The sequence below is a fragment of the Micromys minutus genome (genome assembly GCF_963924665.1).
Source record: "Micromys minutus genome assembly, chromosome: 24".
In the NCBI taxonomy this organism is placed as follows: domain Eukaryota; kingdom Metazoa; phylum Chordata; class Mammalia; order Rodentia; family Muridae; genus Micromys; species Micromys minutus.
Genome location: NC_137959.1, coordinates 29,785,440 through 29,801,662, shown reverse-complemented (window position 1 = coordinate 29,801,662; position 16,223 = coordinate 29,785,440). Strand labels below are relative to the sequence as shown.

The 16,223-nt window shown below is 44.6% G+C and overlaps 1 protein-coding gene across 1 annotated transcript in view; it reads right to left on the bottom strand.

Annotated features, from left to right (window-relative positions):
• TANGO6 (transport and golgi organization 6 homolog) overlaps positions 1 to 16,223 on the bottom strand; it is a 153,003-nt gene that overhangs the window by 21,061 nt on the left and 115,719 nt on the right. The window contains exon 17 of the mRNA XM_080936912.1: positions 10,402 to 10,515. Within this exon, the coding sequence (XP_080793038.1) occupies positions 10,402 to 10,515 (114 nt within the window). The remainder of the gene's footprint in view (positions 1 to 10,401; positions 10,516 to 16,223) is intronic.

Below are 16,223 nucleotides of genomic sequence, written 5' to 3'. Positions count from 1 at the left end.
TTCAGTCTTTGTAACGTGGAGCCAACACCACCCACTGCCAGAGCTCCTGAGAGGCTTAACTGAGACTAATGACATGTTTACTAAAATCCTAGCTCAGGATTTTATGTGTGCATGCGTGTATGTGTGTGCGTGTCCGTGTGCATATGTGTGCTGGAGGTAGAAGCCAGGGTCTTGGGCATGGTAGGAGGACATGAACTACTCTGCACTGAGCTACTTTAGCCTTAGTGCTACTGTCTGAAAGCAAATGACATTGCTATTCGATGTGGCCCTCTATCCACTGCTTCCTAGTGTGGGTGATTAAGTAAGAAAACAATGATGACAGAAGCCAACTCAAGTTCAAATCTACATTGAATCCTTTGGTTCAATAACTGTGTAACATCTAAGGTCCCTCACACTGTTCTAGTAGAGCCAATAGCGGTACAAGGCTGGCACATGCAATTCAAGATGACTGAATTCCAAGTAATGACATCCAACTTCCAAAATTTGAGATGAGCCAGCTAGGTAGGTGTACAGGCCTTTAGCCCCAGCACTCAGGAGGCAGAGAGGCAGGTGCATCTCTGAGTTTGAGGCCAGCCTAGTCTACAGATACCCAGGATTACAGCGAGAAACCCTGTCTCAAACAACAACCCTGTCTCAAACAACAACAACAATAAATCCTTTGTTTTGAGATGACCGTGTTGACACGGGGAGAGCCTGGCACAATCAAATATAAGGCACGAAAGTTTTAGCTAGTTAAACTTACTGTACACATGTATGAAACTGTACTTGGTCTGAGCCAAAACTGGTATATATATGTATAAAACAGTATGTCATGCCATTAGTGTATGTGCTTTTATGTTCTTATGCATCAGCTAAAATACATTTAATCTTAAAATTATAGATATCAAATTAATTGCCTATTCATCCATTTGGGTATAATCTGATCAGTCAATATAAAATTACTTTTAGTAGTTTTTTAAAAGTCATTTTAAGGGGTTGGGACTATGACATCTCAGTGGCAGAATGCTTCCCTAGTATTTGTTAGGTCTTGAGTTTGATCAGACTTGGATGGGGTGAGGAAAAATAAAGAAAAGGACTGGGGATGTAATTCAGTTGGTCCAATACTTGGCTAGCATGTGCACCAACAGCCTGGGGGGTCTATGCCCAGCATCAAATAAACTAAACATGACAGTGCACACCTGTCATCCCAGCATGTGAGAGGTGAAGGAGGAGATCAGGAGTTCAAAGTCATCCTTGGATACATGGCAAGTTTGAGGTCAGCTTGGGCTACATGAGACTGTCACAAAAAAGAAATGAAGAAACAGAAACAATCTAATCACAAAAGAAAATAAAACAAGAAAACTACAACCCAGACCAAAATAACCAATAAGTAGGCCAGAGAGTCGAGCAGGCTGTGCAGTGGTGACAATGACAACAGGAGCACAGCACTAAGCTGTGATGACCAAGCTCTTGTTTAACACATGCACCCCCCCACACACACACCCTTGGTTTCTCACTGTTTTCTCTGTTCATGTGACAGAACTGATGTCTTTCAAGGTAAGCATGTCAGAAAAACTTCTCCTTTTGCCTTGCTGGAGCTAGAGGGTGGGAGTGGGCGGGAAGGAGGAAGAAGAAGGGAGACTCCGAACTAGATACAAGTTCTTCTCAAGATGGTAGCAGTAACAGATGGAGTAGGGTGGATGTAAAAATCAAGGGCCGTGGACTCTTAGAACCTTTGTGTTTCTACTTCCTGAAAAAAATACACTGCAGTCCTAAAATCTAGCACACCAGAATGTGACCTTGTTTAGATACAGCCTCATTGTGAGGGGCACATCTGCCTAAATAAGGTCATGATGTAGTAGGGCTGACCTTAAGACGGTTGGTTGACACTACTTGTCAACTCGACAGAATCTAGAATCACTTAAGAGACAGGCCTCTGGGTACACCAGTAAGGGGTTACTAGATAGAATTAGCCTCTGGGTATGCTTGTGAGGGATTGTCTAGATTAAGTTAGCCTCCGGGCACAGCCTTGAGGAATTATCTGGTTTAGGTTAACTGAGGGAGACCACATGGTTCACTTTAACTGTGACTGACACCATTCCATGCCTTGGGATCCTGAGCTAAATAAAAAGGAGAAAGTGAGCTGAGTTTTTAATTACTCTGTTCCTGACTACAGATGTTCTTGCTGCCATGGTATCCCTGCCAAGATGGCCTCTATCTCCTTGAAGTATAAACTGAAGTAAAGTCCTCCTTCATCGAGTTGTTTTCTGCCTGGTATTTTGTCAGAGCAATGAGAACGGTAACTAATAATGACCCCAATTGAATGAGACAGGTGACCCTGGACAAGCCAGTCACACACAGATGGAAATGAAGTGCTGTATCTACAGGCAAATGACCACAAAAGATCAAAACATGAAATTGTGAGAGTCTGCAGCAATAACATAGCCAGTGTGTTGCTTTGATAATGGTGCCAAGGCAATCTAATTCAAGACCTAAAATGGATTTTTTCTTTGGTGATTAGAACAGTGGAGATCAGAATATCTAAAAGTATGTAAAGAGGATACTGTGTGGAAGAGACAATTTATAAAGACACAATCTATTGTGAAATTCCAACTATGTTGGACAACAAAAGCTGGGTTTGTATTTAATGTCTGGCATGTATTTAATATAATGTGAGACCACCACATCAGTCACAGTGACTGACTGGTAGGATGCTGCTTGGTTGATGGGTTTCATGCTCCCAGGAAGGTGGTGTTATGGCAGTAAGAGAGAGGATAAGGGAAGATAAGGGAAGGCGGGTAAAAGACTGTGGGGCAGTGGACCGTGCCACCAGACAGAAAACCTGATGAGGCCGAGTGGATTCAGGAATCCCAGCAGTTCTCATAATTGAGAACGGTAGGCATTCTCACGGCCAGGTTCCTGTCCTGGAACACTTGAGCACAACACCCCATTGAGAGGACTGTGACAATTACTCACGCAGGGACAACACCTGAAGCCCTTCCACATGCACAGGAGGCATCCCTAATATCTCAGAGCAAGCCAATAGAAAGCACCTGCCTCTAGTTCCCACTCCACCCAAAATGTTTATAAGTCCTATCCATGAGGACTAAAGTGCAGGTGTTATTTCACCAGAGATCACCCGAGCATGTCTGCCTGTCTTACTGAGCTGTGACACTCCAGGGAAGAATTTTCTCTCCAGAAGCTTTCCCACAGCTTCCACTGATTCCAGAGCAGTGGCAGCCACAGAAGAGACCCGGCAGTCTACCTTACTCTGGCTTCCCCTCAGAAAGCTGTAACTCTTTGGTCACTCCAGCTGGGCTGGAGCCCCTCCGATCCCCTTGGACAGCCCGGTACACAGATCAGCAAAAGACAACTTAGAAACTTAGTTACTTTAAAATCCCTTTATGCCTTAACTCCAATGGCACTGTGAACAGTGCTGGAGACAAGATTAATTCTTATCAAATGCCTGGTCTTCACTGAGTATGAGCTGAACAGACACTCAAGCCTTTCAGATAACAATGTTAAGAGGGAGGCGTCTACCACCAGTCTTTAACACTGGATGTCAGCCATGATGGCAAACTCCTGTGATCTCACTCTGAGGCAGATGCAGATCATTGTGAGTTCTAGGCTAGCCTAGGTTTAATAGAGACTCCATGTGCTAGCTAGTTTTATGTTAACAACATAAGCAATAGTAATCAGAGAGAAGGGAGCCTCAGTTGAGAAAATGCCTCCATAAAGTTGGGCTGTGGGAAAGCCTGTAGATTATTTTCTTAATTAGTGATTGATGGGGGAGGGCCCAGCCCATTGCAGGTGGTGCTCTCCCTAGGCTGGTGGTCCTGGTTTTATAAGAAAGCAGACTGAACATGATATGTGAAGCAAGCCAGTAAGCAATTCTTTCATGGCCTCTGCATTAGTTCCTGCCCCAAGTTCTTGCCCTGTTTTGAGTTCCTGTCCTGACTTCCTTCAATGATGAACAGTGATGTGGAAGTGTAAGCTGAATAAACCCTTTCTTCCAAGCATTACTTTGGTCATGGTGTTTTATCATAGCAATAATGGCCCAAACTAAGACACTCCATCTCAGAAAACAATAGCTAGACATGGTGGTCATCACTTGTAGCCCCTGCATGCAAGTGATGGACGCTGAGGACCATGTTGAAGGCAATCCTTGGCTACATAGTATGTTTTGAGCCAGCCTGGGCTTCAAGGAACCTTGTCTCAAAACAAAGCAAAATGCCAACTAACCAAATAAACAAACCCCAATAAAACAGTCCAATACTGTACTTGAAACAAAAAGTCACTGTAGGGTGAAAGCTTGTGTCTGACTCAACCATCAAATTAATAAAATCCATGTAGAACCCTGCAGCCTTGCTTTACTTTCAAATAAATGACCTGTTGTTAAGACCTGCCCCCCACGACGAGGCAAGATGGTTCAGTGGGTAAAGGTACTTGCCTCTAAACATGATGGCTGAGTTTGAACCCCCAAACCCCAAGACTCCCAGGGTAGCAGGAGAGAACTAATGCCTGAACGCTGTCCTAAAACCTCACACACACTGTGGCACACGTGCTGTGTCATGTACAGCCCCACAGTAAATAAATATTAAAAAATAATTGATTTTTATTATTTTGAAAGAATGAATTCCAAAGCCTACTGCTGATCTCCCACTAGACATAACAGGGAGAGACTAGTCTGCTGGCATTAAAGTTAGGGACTGGAAGGAAGAATTGTCTCCTCCTGAGAATTTTCTTTTCCTTTTTTCTTTTTGGTCTTCAGAGGCAGGTCTTGATACAGTTCAGGTAGTCTGTCCTGCCCAGTCTCCCGGAGCTAAGATTACAGATTTGAACCACCATACGCCTCTTAACACATGAGCTTCATAACAAAATGCTTGGTCACAGCAAACTACATGTAAAAAAGATACGTCACAGTTCTCCTAGGAATTCTCAATAAACCATGCAGAAGTCACAAGTTATGTAGATAATCTATAGTCGACCCTAAGTCACTTTTTTTTGTTTGCTTGCTATGAGACACAGTCTCACTATATATCTTTTCCTGGCCTGGAACTCTCAGTACAGCCCAGGGTGGCTTTGAATTCACAAAGATCTTCTCTTCTCTGCCTCTATAGGGCTGGTGTTAAAGGTGAGCTTCACCAAGACTTTTTAAAATGTCTAGCTCAGGCTGGCCTAGAACTCGTGACCCCCTCCCTCTTCAGTGCATCCTACCAGTGGGTCCTTCCACAACCAGCATTTTTCTTTCTTTCTTTCTTTCTTTCTTTTTTTTTTAAACTGAGAGCTTTGCCCAGCTGCTCCTGTTTTCCCATATCTATCAGCTTTATTTCCATTTTTTCCATCTCTCCATTATTCATGGCAGTTACACCTTATAAAGTTACTGTGAGTACTAAATTAGTGGGTATTGATGTTTTGTTCCCACTGGAAATAAAAGGCAGGCTCCTCAGAGTCTTGGATTTGCTATTCAAGTACTTTAAAAAACAAACAAACGATAAAACTCTTTGTTCCTAGAATTGATAACTTCTTTGAATTGATTTATTTTTTACCATTGTCTCTTTTTTGCTTTTAATTACATCCAATGACTTTTTTAAATGATTTACTTATTTTTATTTTATGTGTTTGTGCAGCACATGTGTGCAATGCACTTGGAGACCAGAGAAGGCATTGGAACCTCTGGGACTGGAGTTCCAGACAGTTGTTAGCCACCATGCCAGATAAGAACTGAGCCTAGATCCTTTGTAAGAGCAGGAAGCACTCTTCCCTGCTGAGCCAGCCCCATCCTCTGTAACCTTTAATTGTGCCTTAGGTATTAGAAATGTGAAATTATGAAACCCCTGCATCCCACTTTCCAATGAATGCATCTTTCTTTTTTCCTTTTGTCTTTTTGGAGTGCTAGGGATTGAGCCCAGGGTCTGTGCATGTTAAGCCAGTATTCTATCACTGTATCACTGTGCTACATACTCTTTATTTTCTATGTGTGGGAGTGAATCAGTGCATTGTCTGCAGTTTGTGTGCATATGACTACATATACATGCACGCATGTGTGCCTGTATGTATGTGTACATGTACCTGTACACATGTGCAGGGACCACAGGAGGATGTCAGATGTGCCTCTTTCTGTCTTATTTCTTTAAACCTAGAGCTACCCTGGGGGGGGGGGTGAGCCCTGGCCATCCTGTCCTTGCTGCCTTGCCCCTTGGTGCTGGGGTTATAGGTGCACATGCCACTGTGCTGAGAGAGCTGTGGTCAGACGGAGATTCTTGTACATCCGGTGCTCTTACTCACCTAGCCATGGATCCTCTGTTTTTTTTGTTTTGTTTTGTTTTGTTTTGTTTTTAAAGCAGGCAGCTAGCTACATTGCCTGCTTCAGAGATTAGCCAAAGACATAAGTACACAGGATTGGGGATGCACTCTTTGTGTCCTTTCTCAGGTTGCCTGTCTTTTCCTAGAAGCTGGCTGTCACCAGACTTCATCCTCAAGTTTTGGCTAAGAAGTCCTCTTTGCTAAGGTTTCTACAGTATTGCAAGCCTCAACAAATAACTTCTTAACTTGTTCCTACATTGAAAGCCAAGAAAACAGACACTCCTCTGCACACGGTCGGCCCTCTAAGCCTGAACTCCTTAAGAACCTGACTGCTCCTCCTTCCTCTCACAGGCTGCATTGACTCAGACAGTGTGGCAGTAGGGGAAGCAGTGCCAGCTTCACAGGACAGTGCCTAGCGTTTACTGCCCTAATTACTGTTTCTGGAACAGGGTTAGGACTGCGTATACTCTAGACTACTGTACAGAACAAGCAAGTCCCTGGGCAGAGATCAAACATAGGAAGAAGGAGGAGTCACGTGCAGTCTTTTTACCCTGTTGCCCAACTCCTTCTTTCTGTGTCAAGAAGACCTGTCTTACCTCGGAAACACTAGTTACAGGTCTGAACACGCTGTGTCTCCTCTCCTGGGTATTCTTAGCAAATTAATTTTTTCGTAAGGTCAGGTAGATAGGAGTTTAAAGAAGGTAACTTTTGGCTCATCAACTGTATATTAAATAGATACTGTCTAAAGCTAAAACAAAGTTAGGAAGAGACCCATCCCCCCATCTTTCCCCCTATGAGAAAGTGCCTGCAGATTTTGGATTGACTGCCACAAAACAAAACTCTGGCTACTTTCAAATGGGAATGAGCTAAAAACTACCTTATGAATGAACAGCAGTGATGGCTTCCCTCTTTATCAAGATCTGTCTTTCTACCCCCCTGTCCAGCTGCCACCACCACAGATCCTGGGCTCCACATCCACAAGCAACAGATGAAACCCAGCATGGTCTTCTGGCTGTAGCGGAGAGATGGTGATGAGCAGGACAGAAAGGAAAACACAACCTTACCAACAGAGCAGTGCTTTCACTTCAGCTGCTCCTGCAGGCAAATCAGCTCCACAGAGATGAGCTCTGCCCCGCGCCCCCGTCTCCACTCCTCATTACAGCACCCTGGAATCACCATGATTCCGATTACAACATTCTACACATCTGGTCTCAAGAATGCAGTGAGGAGACAGGCAGGCGTCCTGCCTTCCTTTCCTTCATTCACTACGTAAGCACAATTTATAAGTTTCAGTTAGTGTGACTAGAGAGGTTTGGAGAACAGGAGAGGCATTTCCTATCTACACCACTGTTTGAAAGTGACAGATCTTAAGGCCACAGGTTAATTCCTGTCCGATGAGGTCGATAGTACTGCTTTCATTAGATAGTTACAGATGTGAGACACCTGGATAATGCTTCTCTTTCCCTCTCCTGTAGCCATGTTAGTTTGGACCTTGGCTGTGTAGCCAGGGCAGCCGCCTGATTCTCCTGCTCTCGACTCCCAAGTGCTGAGTGACAGGCACAGGACAGCACACCTGCCTTTAGAGTTTCTGCTTCATCTTCCACCGTGCAAACCTGTCATTCTTCTCTACTTCACTCTCTTCTTCCCCCTAACCCCCGTTGTGTGTGTATACATGTATGCATACTGCAACTCTGACTCAGGAAGGATTCGAGCACTAACAATTTTTTCTTTTTTGGACTTTAGGGGTCACACTCAGGGCCTTTGACCACTAAGCATGAGGTCTACGAGTGAGCTGCACCCCAAGTCCAGAGTTCTATAGATCCATTTTGGATAATTCACGCAGCCCAGAAGCAGACAGTGACTTGACCTCCTGACCCTCCTGCTTCCAGGTTCCAGGTTGTGGGGTTACAAGGTAAACCAACACACTGAGCTTAGATTTCTCCTTATAAAGTTGTGACATATTAAATATGTTTTATTATTTATTATCTATTTATTTGTGTGTACATGTGTATCTCTGTGTGTCAGAGGTAAATCAGATCAGCTGAAGCAGGAGTTACAGACAGCTGTGAGGTGCTGGATATGGGGAAAGGCCAGCAAAGGACAACACAAGGACCATGATAGATTTGCCAAAAGCTTCATAAATCTTGTTGTTGTTTGAGGCTGGCTCTTGCTCTGTAACCCAGACTAGCTTTGACCTCATGATCCACTTGCCTTGCTTCCTAAATGCTGGGATTTTAAACACCTGACACTATGCCTAGCCTAAGTTGTTTCTTGAGTGGCTGCTGATTGAGCCCAGGGCCTTTCCTGTGCTGAGGGCTGGGAAAGTGCTAGACTCAGCCACAGTCAGCCCTGTGATCCTAACAAAGACAGAAAACACAAGTCTTTCCTTTTCTTCTTTCCTTCCTTCCTTTCTTTTTTGTTTTGTTGGTTTTTCATTTTGTTCTGTTTTGTCTTGTTTTGAGATAGAGTTCTCTGTATAGTCCTGGCTGTCCTGGAACTGACTCTGCAGACCTGGCTGGCCTTGGACTCGGAGATACACCTGCCTCTGCCTCCTGAGTGCTGGGATTAAAAGGCTGCACCACCATCGACAGCCATGTAACACAGATGCTTTTTAATTCTCATTTGTGCAGTAGGTTTTCCACAGAGCTGTGTTTTTGTTGAGAGTTTACAATTCTCTGAATTGAGAGTTTACAAGTCTCTGAATTGTCAGGTCATGGTGTCCATGAGAACTCTATCACCGCACACGTCTATCTCTAGAGCAGCTCTGTGACTCAGCTAGACCTTCTCCCCACTTCCTTTGAGTCACTATTAGCCACAGCCCCAATATCCATGTCCTGCCAATCTTTTTTGGTAACTAAACTTTGATTTTGTTCCAAGCAGAGACATGCCAGCTAAATTCAACATCGAGACTCCTTATAGTGGGGAGTGGGTAGGTGAATATTCTGGCTAATGAATAAAGCAAAAGCAAGCTGGGGCGGGGTAGTGGTGGTGATTCCAGGGAACTGTCAGTTCTGGAGGCCACAGCTACAGTAGCCACATGGCAGCCAGGAGACAAAGGGCCATGACAATTCCAGACACACACAGGCCCTGCTATAGCTGAGCTGCTAAGAAATCCTTGGTTCCTGTGATTTCATAAAAACAAATCCTTACTTGTTGAGGCCACTATAGTCAAGCTTTTAAAACATGTTCATGTCATATGAGCTCATTCAATCCAACCTTACTATAGATGACACACATGAGAAGGTGGAGAGGCGCAGCTGAGGGTGACCATCAGGGAAGTGGCAGTTAGGAAACTCAGCTGCCAGGCTGAACAATAGCAAGAAGGTATTTATGAAGAAGCATGGCTGTGTAAGGTTGGGAGGGGATGACTGAGAGTGCCTACATGTACCAACAGGCCCCAGCAACCTGACATGGTAAAATAAAAGCATGAATAAAGTAAAGTGTCTCTGTGGCAGAACAATCCTTCTCACAATGGCTTCCCGGAGGTTTGCTTAAATACTGATGTGCAAGCCACAGAGGAGTCTGTGAATGCCAGCAAGTGAATTATTAATGCAGGCTCTATCTAAAATCAGCTGGGAAGGTGGTTCCATTAGAAGCAAGAAAGAAATTAATTTGAGGTCACTCAATCTAAGCACACATTTGGATGCATAAACTTTCTTCCTGTATTGGCTATACACCAGGGATAGGTCCAATCAACCCCACTTGAAGGAAAAAAAAGTGTAATTTATGCCACAAGGGAAGAATGGGTTGAGCTCATACCTGGCAAGGAAATCAGTCTCTTAAACTAAGCCTCCTGCACCTAAGCATGAACGACGACGACGTGAGTCAGAAAGACAAGTTACCAGAGTTCAGGATGCAGAGCATGGTGACTGTGCTCCAAGGCTCACCTTGGAACCTGCCCTGAGAGAGGCCTCTGTAAACTGAGTGCTTTTCCTGCGGCAGTTACTGTGCAACTCTTTAATGCATTGCAGAGACTCTTGCTGGAGATGCAAATGATACTATTTCCTTGCTATGAAAACTCTGTTGACCACTCATGTCTCAGAGAAAGGGTTGGGATGGACCTGTACAAAGAAGACTGGATAACAGGACAACACAAGGAAGGGGAAGCGGGCTTACCTCTGTTGCTTTCTGGCTGAGTCCCCGAAGAAGCAGCACAACCACGTGGATTGCAGCTCTGCGCACTAGAACGTCAGTGTCTGTTTTAGCCACAGCAATCAGGCAGGCTGTCACCTAGGAGGGTGATGGGAGAAGTCAACAGCAATCAGACTGTCCTCAGGAGGAGTCTGGCTTAGGAAGGGGTGGCTTAGTTTCTCATGGTCAATGAAGAAGCTGAGATCTAGTGGCAGAGGCCTTGGTGTAGACAAGCTTTTCTGGTCAAAATCTGGTTTGAAATTCACAGATGGAACCAGGGCATAAATGTCTTGCAAAATATATATTTCAGAAAAGTAAAGGCCAAAATGCAAGTATCTCTCTAAACTGAAGGGAAAGGAGTTAGGTCAGAGGAAGGAAAGAAGGGTCACAGCAGTTGCTAGGACCTAGCTAAGGAGTTTCAGAGTTCCTGGCTGACAGGAGGACAGTGTGCACTGGTGAAAGCTTCATCACAGTGAGGAGGAGAGAGACTCCTCCCTCTGCAGGTCCGCCCAGTCAAGCAAACCTAGTGTCTACTCTGGGAATGATACCATACCTAGTTCCAAGGATGAGGACCTGAGTGTAAAAAGGACACACTCAAAGAGAGAAGAGACACAGACAAGGCAGAAGAGGGGGAAGGGGAGAGGAAGAGAGAGAGAGAGAGAGAGAAAGAGAAAGATTCTGCTGGAGTTTCTTCTTCCGTTGTGGAACAGATCTTTCACCACTCGGGCTCTTCCTTAGACAACGCTATCTCAGAAAAGAAAGGTAGAAATGAGTTGTAAAACATGGTGTTGTGTGGGCCAGGTAAATGGCTCAGAGGACAGGGGTGAGCCACTCAAGCCTGGCAACCTGGGCTCTATCTCTGAAACCCATAGAAAGGGGAAAGGAAAGAAGTGACCCCTGAAAACTGTTCTTTGATCTACACACCCACACACACACACACACACACTGGTCCCATATATACATAACTAATAACTGACGTAACAAAATGAGACAGTGAGGGGCGGGGGAAGTGCACACTTACTAGCATGAGGACCTGAGCTTGAAACTGGCACATGGAAGAGAGGGGAGGGAGAGACTGAGGGAGGGGGAGGGACAGAGAGAAGAAAGATTTTCTAATTCTATACCAGCTATCCTACACTGTTCCTTATGAGCACAAAAATACTACAAAACTTCAATAAAGAGACATCATTAACAACAAGCTTTTCTGAGGCATCCACGCAAGTTTCAAAATGAAAAACATGACTTTTGTGTGTCGAGTGGCAATAACAAGCTGTGAGTTTGTCTAAATTATTCAATTGGTTTCTCACATAGTTGTGCTATTAGGTTTTCATTGTACTTGCACTTCTTGGCTAACAGTGGAGGGAACTCTAGCCATGATAAGAAAATAGCCAGATCGTGTATTAGAAAACATGTATAAACACTTATTATGTTCAAAGGATGGGGAATGCAGGCACAATGAGGAAATGGGCTTGTGTAGAAATGTTAACTATGCAGGTTGTATTTTTCACAGCTTTCAAACAGTTGGGTAGAGTTCAAAGTGTCTAATTAATCAGTGATGGCAGTGATTAGAAGGAGGAGGCTTGTTCTCAAGGATAATTGCATCTGTGGTGGGCTGGCATTCCATCAAGTTGTGCATCCATTACACAAACGTGCATTTTGGAAGGGAAGACAAACCCCAGAGAAACTGCAACCCACAGGGAGCCACTGTTCAGTAACATCCAGTAGCTACTTCTCTGCTTTGGACTGGGACTCCCAAGCCCAAGGCCATCAAGAGCAACTTCCATGCCCCTGGCATTAACGGTAGAAGCACTTTAGTCCTAAGAGGAATTCCTTGGGTCACCTCCAAAGAGGCAACAATATAATAGCTACCTCTACATTCAAGCTTAGTATTTACAAGGTAGGAACTGAAGGTAGAGAAACAAGTTACAGCTAGGTTGTGTCTTTCGAGAAACATGAAAGTTCTCCTTACTTGGTTTCATAACATAGAAAGCCAACCCAGAGCAATGTCACAAGCCAAGGTTCTTAAGTGTTTGTCTGTGCCTCTCAAGGTCTAGCTTGAGAGCCAAGATTCGGTTTGGGAGAGCATGGCTCTCCTTTTAGAGCCTACTAGTGCCTCCCTGTGCCTCAGTTCTCAGTGCAAGCCTGACTCTACTGTTAGGCTAGCGTTTGTATCCAGGGACAAGCATCTTGTTTGAAAAAGGGGTTTTCTCTTCAAGTTGATTCTTTAGTCCCAATGGTATCTTGAAGGTAAAATGGAAAGAACTGTGCTCCTATGGGGATGGCTGGAATGGCTGGCCACAAGCAGGACAGTCACTGTCTGGGACCTAAGATCACAAGAGGCCCATGAACCCTCTTCAATACCTTTGCTACCAGGACCACACCCTATAAATATGGAAAGCCTTGTCAAAGCCCTGAGATTTTTGTATGGCCTTGTGTCATTTAAAGGTCAAACAGCTCCTTCTCCTCAGTCCTGGACCCTAGGCCCAGGTCACATGCTGCTTCCTGTGGGCTGCTGCCATCCGCTTCTGTCTAACACTAGAAGCAGGAGACTGCAAGGCTGTCACTTTCTACCTGTCTAGTCTGAAAAAGTCACTGCATGGCTTGTCTTTCACCCCCAACTCCAAGGACAGACTCAATGTTGCCTTCTATCGATAAAAGCTGTGGTGAGCCACAGATGTGACATAAAGTCTTTAATAATTGATAAATTGGTATAATATTCCCACTTTCCCCTTCTAAGTTTTCCCACAGGACAGAAATCTGTTTTGTATTAATCCATGACACTTGCCCTGAGAGTCAGTGTATGTATTCTAACAAACAATACTGCTGAAGGCCTTCTTCTTCACAGGTTGAATAATGGAAAAACCATCACTCCCCAAACAGTGTCCCCAGAGAAAGAGCAGGAGGTTTCAATGGCTAGTTCAACTTTCTAACAAAGCAGGTTATATATCTCCTCTTTCTTCCTAATGCTTATCAGTATGACTTCTGACATAGGGTCCTAGCTCTGTGCTAGCCGTCTGTGCTTGGTCTACTGAATCAGTTTCTTGTCTGTCCATTTTATACTCTACTGAGATTCTTGACATAAAGAGTCCTTTTTCTATATGTTAATGTTCCAAGCATGACCAATGCTCAGGAAGGAGAATTGTGGAGATAGCATGTCCCTCTTAGCATCAAGTTAAGTTCCTATTCTATCAGTGCTAGAGGCCAGGTATCTCTCAGACAGGAGGTTTCAGAAGCCTTCATCAGATGCTGAAGAGCTAATGAAGATGTCACAGTGATCTGGAACAAAACTGAATCACATCACTGCATTTCTTCTGCTCTGTCTTCTCATCTCACACAAAGGAAAAGCCCTCTGTGGACTTGCCACTACCTTTCCAACACTGGCTCCTACTGTTCTTTCTCTTACCCTCCCCATCTCAAGGCCCTACGTGGGATGCATCCTCCAGGTACACAGATCACCTTTCTCCTTACATCTTTGCTTAAATGTCACTCAGCAGAAAACTTTGCTTGTCCATGTCATTTGTGTTCAACTGCCTCTTATCTCAGCAGGTGTAACTTCCTAGTGACTTGCCATTGTGGTGTGAAGTGTTTATCTACTCTGTACACCTTGTCTCCAGAGTGTCAGGTCTATGAGGACAGAGACTTTCCTGTGCTCACATCTGGCTCTCACCATCCGGCACATGGCTTGGCTGTAGGCCCAATTGACACAGAATACGTGTTCAAAATATGTCTACTGAACGACTAAACAAAATGACCTAGTAAAGAATCTGCAGCTGCGGGTGATGGTGTCACAGGTCTTTAATCCCAGCACTTGGGAGGCAGAGGCAGGCAGATCTCTGAATTTAAGGCCAGACTGATCTACAAAGTGAGTTCCAGGGCAAGACAGACAGCTACTCAGAAAAATCCTGTCCTAAAAAAACAAAAACTAAAAACAAAACAAACAAAAAGTGGCAGTTAGGAAGTGATTTATTGAGACCAAATACCTTCCAGAAACATCTTAGAGAATAAAGATTTATTTTGGCTCACAGCTTAAGTCTCTTACTGTGGGAAGAGTAGGGACAGGACTATGAGGTAGCTGCTCACGCTGCAGCTACAGCCAGGAAGTAGACAGATGAGTGCAGATATCCATCTGATTTCCCCCTTTCTCTTCTCAGTTAAATCTCTCTAGAAACACCCCCACTGATATCTCTAGGGGTTTTTGAATCATAGTAAGATTAACTACAAATATATCTCTGTCGACAGAGATCCACCTGCCTCTGCCTGCTGGTGCTGGGATTAAAGCCCTGTGCAAACAAACCACTGCCAGGCTAAACATATTGCTTTAAAAATCACAATATTTCACCTTTTGTCCTCAAAGGATCTTAGCCATCTCATGAGGTTAAGTACAGTTAGTTTCCCTCTAAGACTCTCTAACGTCTAACAGTTCTACCATCACTCAAGTCCAAAGTCCCACTTACTACTCAAGGCAACCTCTTAACTGTGAGCCCCCATAAAACAAAAAATGAAATGAGAAACATCCATCTAAGATACAATGACTCAATTAAACACTTACGTTCCCATAGGGGAGGGCCAGAAAAGACCAAGCAAACCTAAAGCCTGTTAGAACAGAACTAGCTCTCTGCCTGGCATCTTGGGACCCTTAGTGACATTGTGTATGTGCCAATGCACTTGGGAAGCCCATACCCTCCAGTTCCATCACACACAGCACACACATTTCTCTCTTCACAGAGTCTGCTCTAAGCCTGAACTTTCCTTGGTGGACAGCCTATAGGCCAGCATCTCCAACACCATGGGTTTCCATTTCAATTTAGAATGCCCAAGGGCCTGAGGTCCTCCCTGCAGGGAATCCCAGCCCACCATGCACTGCTTGGCTTTAGTGACTCTCTGAAGCCGTGGTGCATCCTTGCACAGCAGCTTGCATTTTTCATGCCTGTGATGGTTTCATCAAGTCTGACATCAGCCGAAACCCAGAATGCCTTTCTATTCAGTTGTAGTGGCCGCTGTGGGACCTTGGCAGTTGAATCTTAAAAGCCCTTCTCGGGGTGGTCAGGCTTAGGCCCTGCTTCTTGGTATCAATTGTCTGTATTAGTGGCTTCCCCTATTGTGACAAAGCACTTGGCAGAAGCATCTTAAGGGAGGAAGGATTCGTTTTGGCTCATGAATAAGAGAGGCTACAGCCCATTACAGTGGGAGGCATGGCAGAAGGTGCAGTCAGGAAGCAGACAGATGAAGGCTGGCAATCAGCTGGCTTCTCCTTTGTCTCTTTGTATTCAGCCTGAGAGCATAAGAGGGGACCACCACATTCATGGCAGGTTTTCCCTTCTAAGCTAAATCTCCTGGAAATAACCTTGTAGAAACAACCCAGAGGGGGCTGGAAATCCTATCAAGTTGACAATGAAGATTAGCCATCAGAGTGGCTGGGAATACAGCTCAGTGGGAGAGACTTGCCTTGCATATGCAAGATTCTGGGTTCAATCCCTATCAGTTTCTCTGTCTCTGTGTGTCTCTCTCACCCCTCCCCCCACCACACACTCTCGTGCTCATGTGCGCTCAACAAAATTGTCTGCCTAAAGAAGGGCTTGGAAAGTGAAACTCTAAACCTGGCTGGTCTCCAAGCATGTTCAAACTTGTAGTCCACCCAAGGTAGCTGGTTTGGCACTGATGACAAGGCAAGCGTGGGATGCTACAGAAGAAGAACATCTAAGAGGAGCAGGTAGAAATTATATGGGAGGGAAACACCTAGGTTTTCAAATCAGAGGGAATACACTACTGTCTGAAGTTGTCCCCCAACCCCCACTTCAGGCTCTATT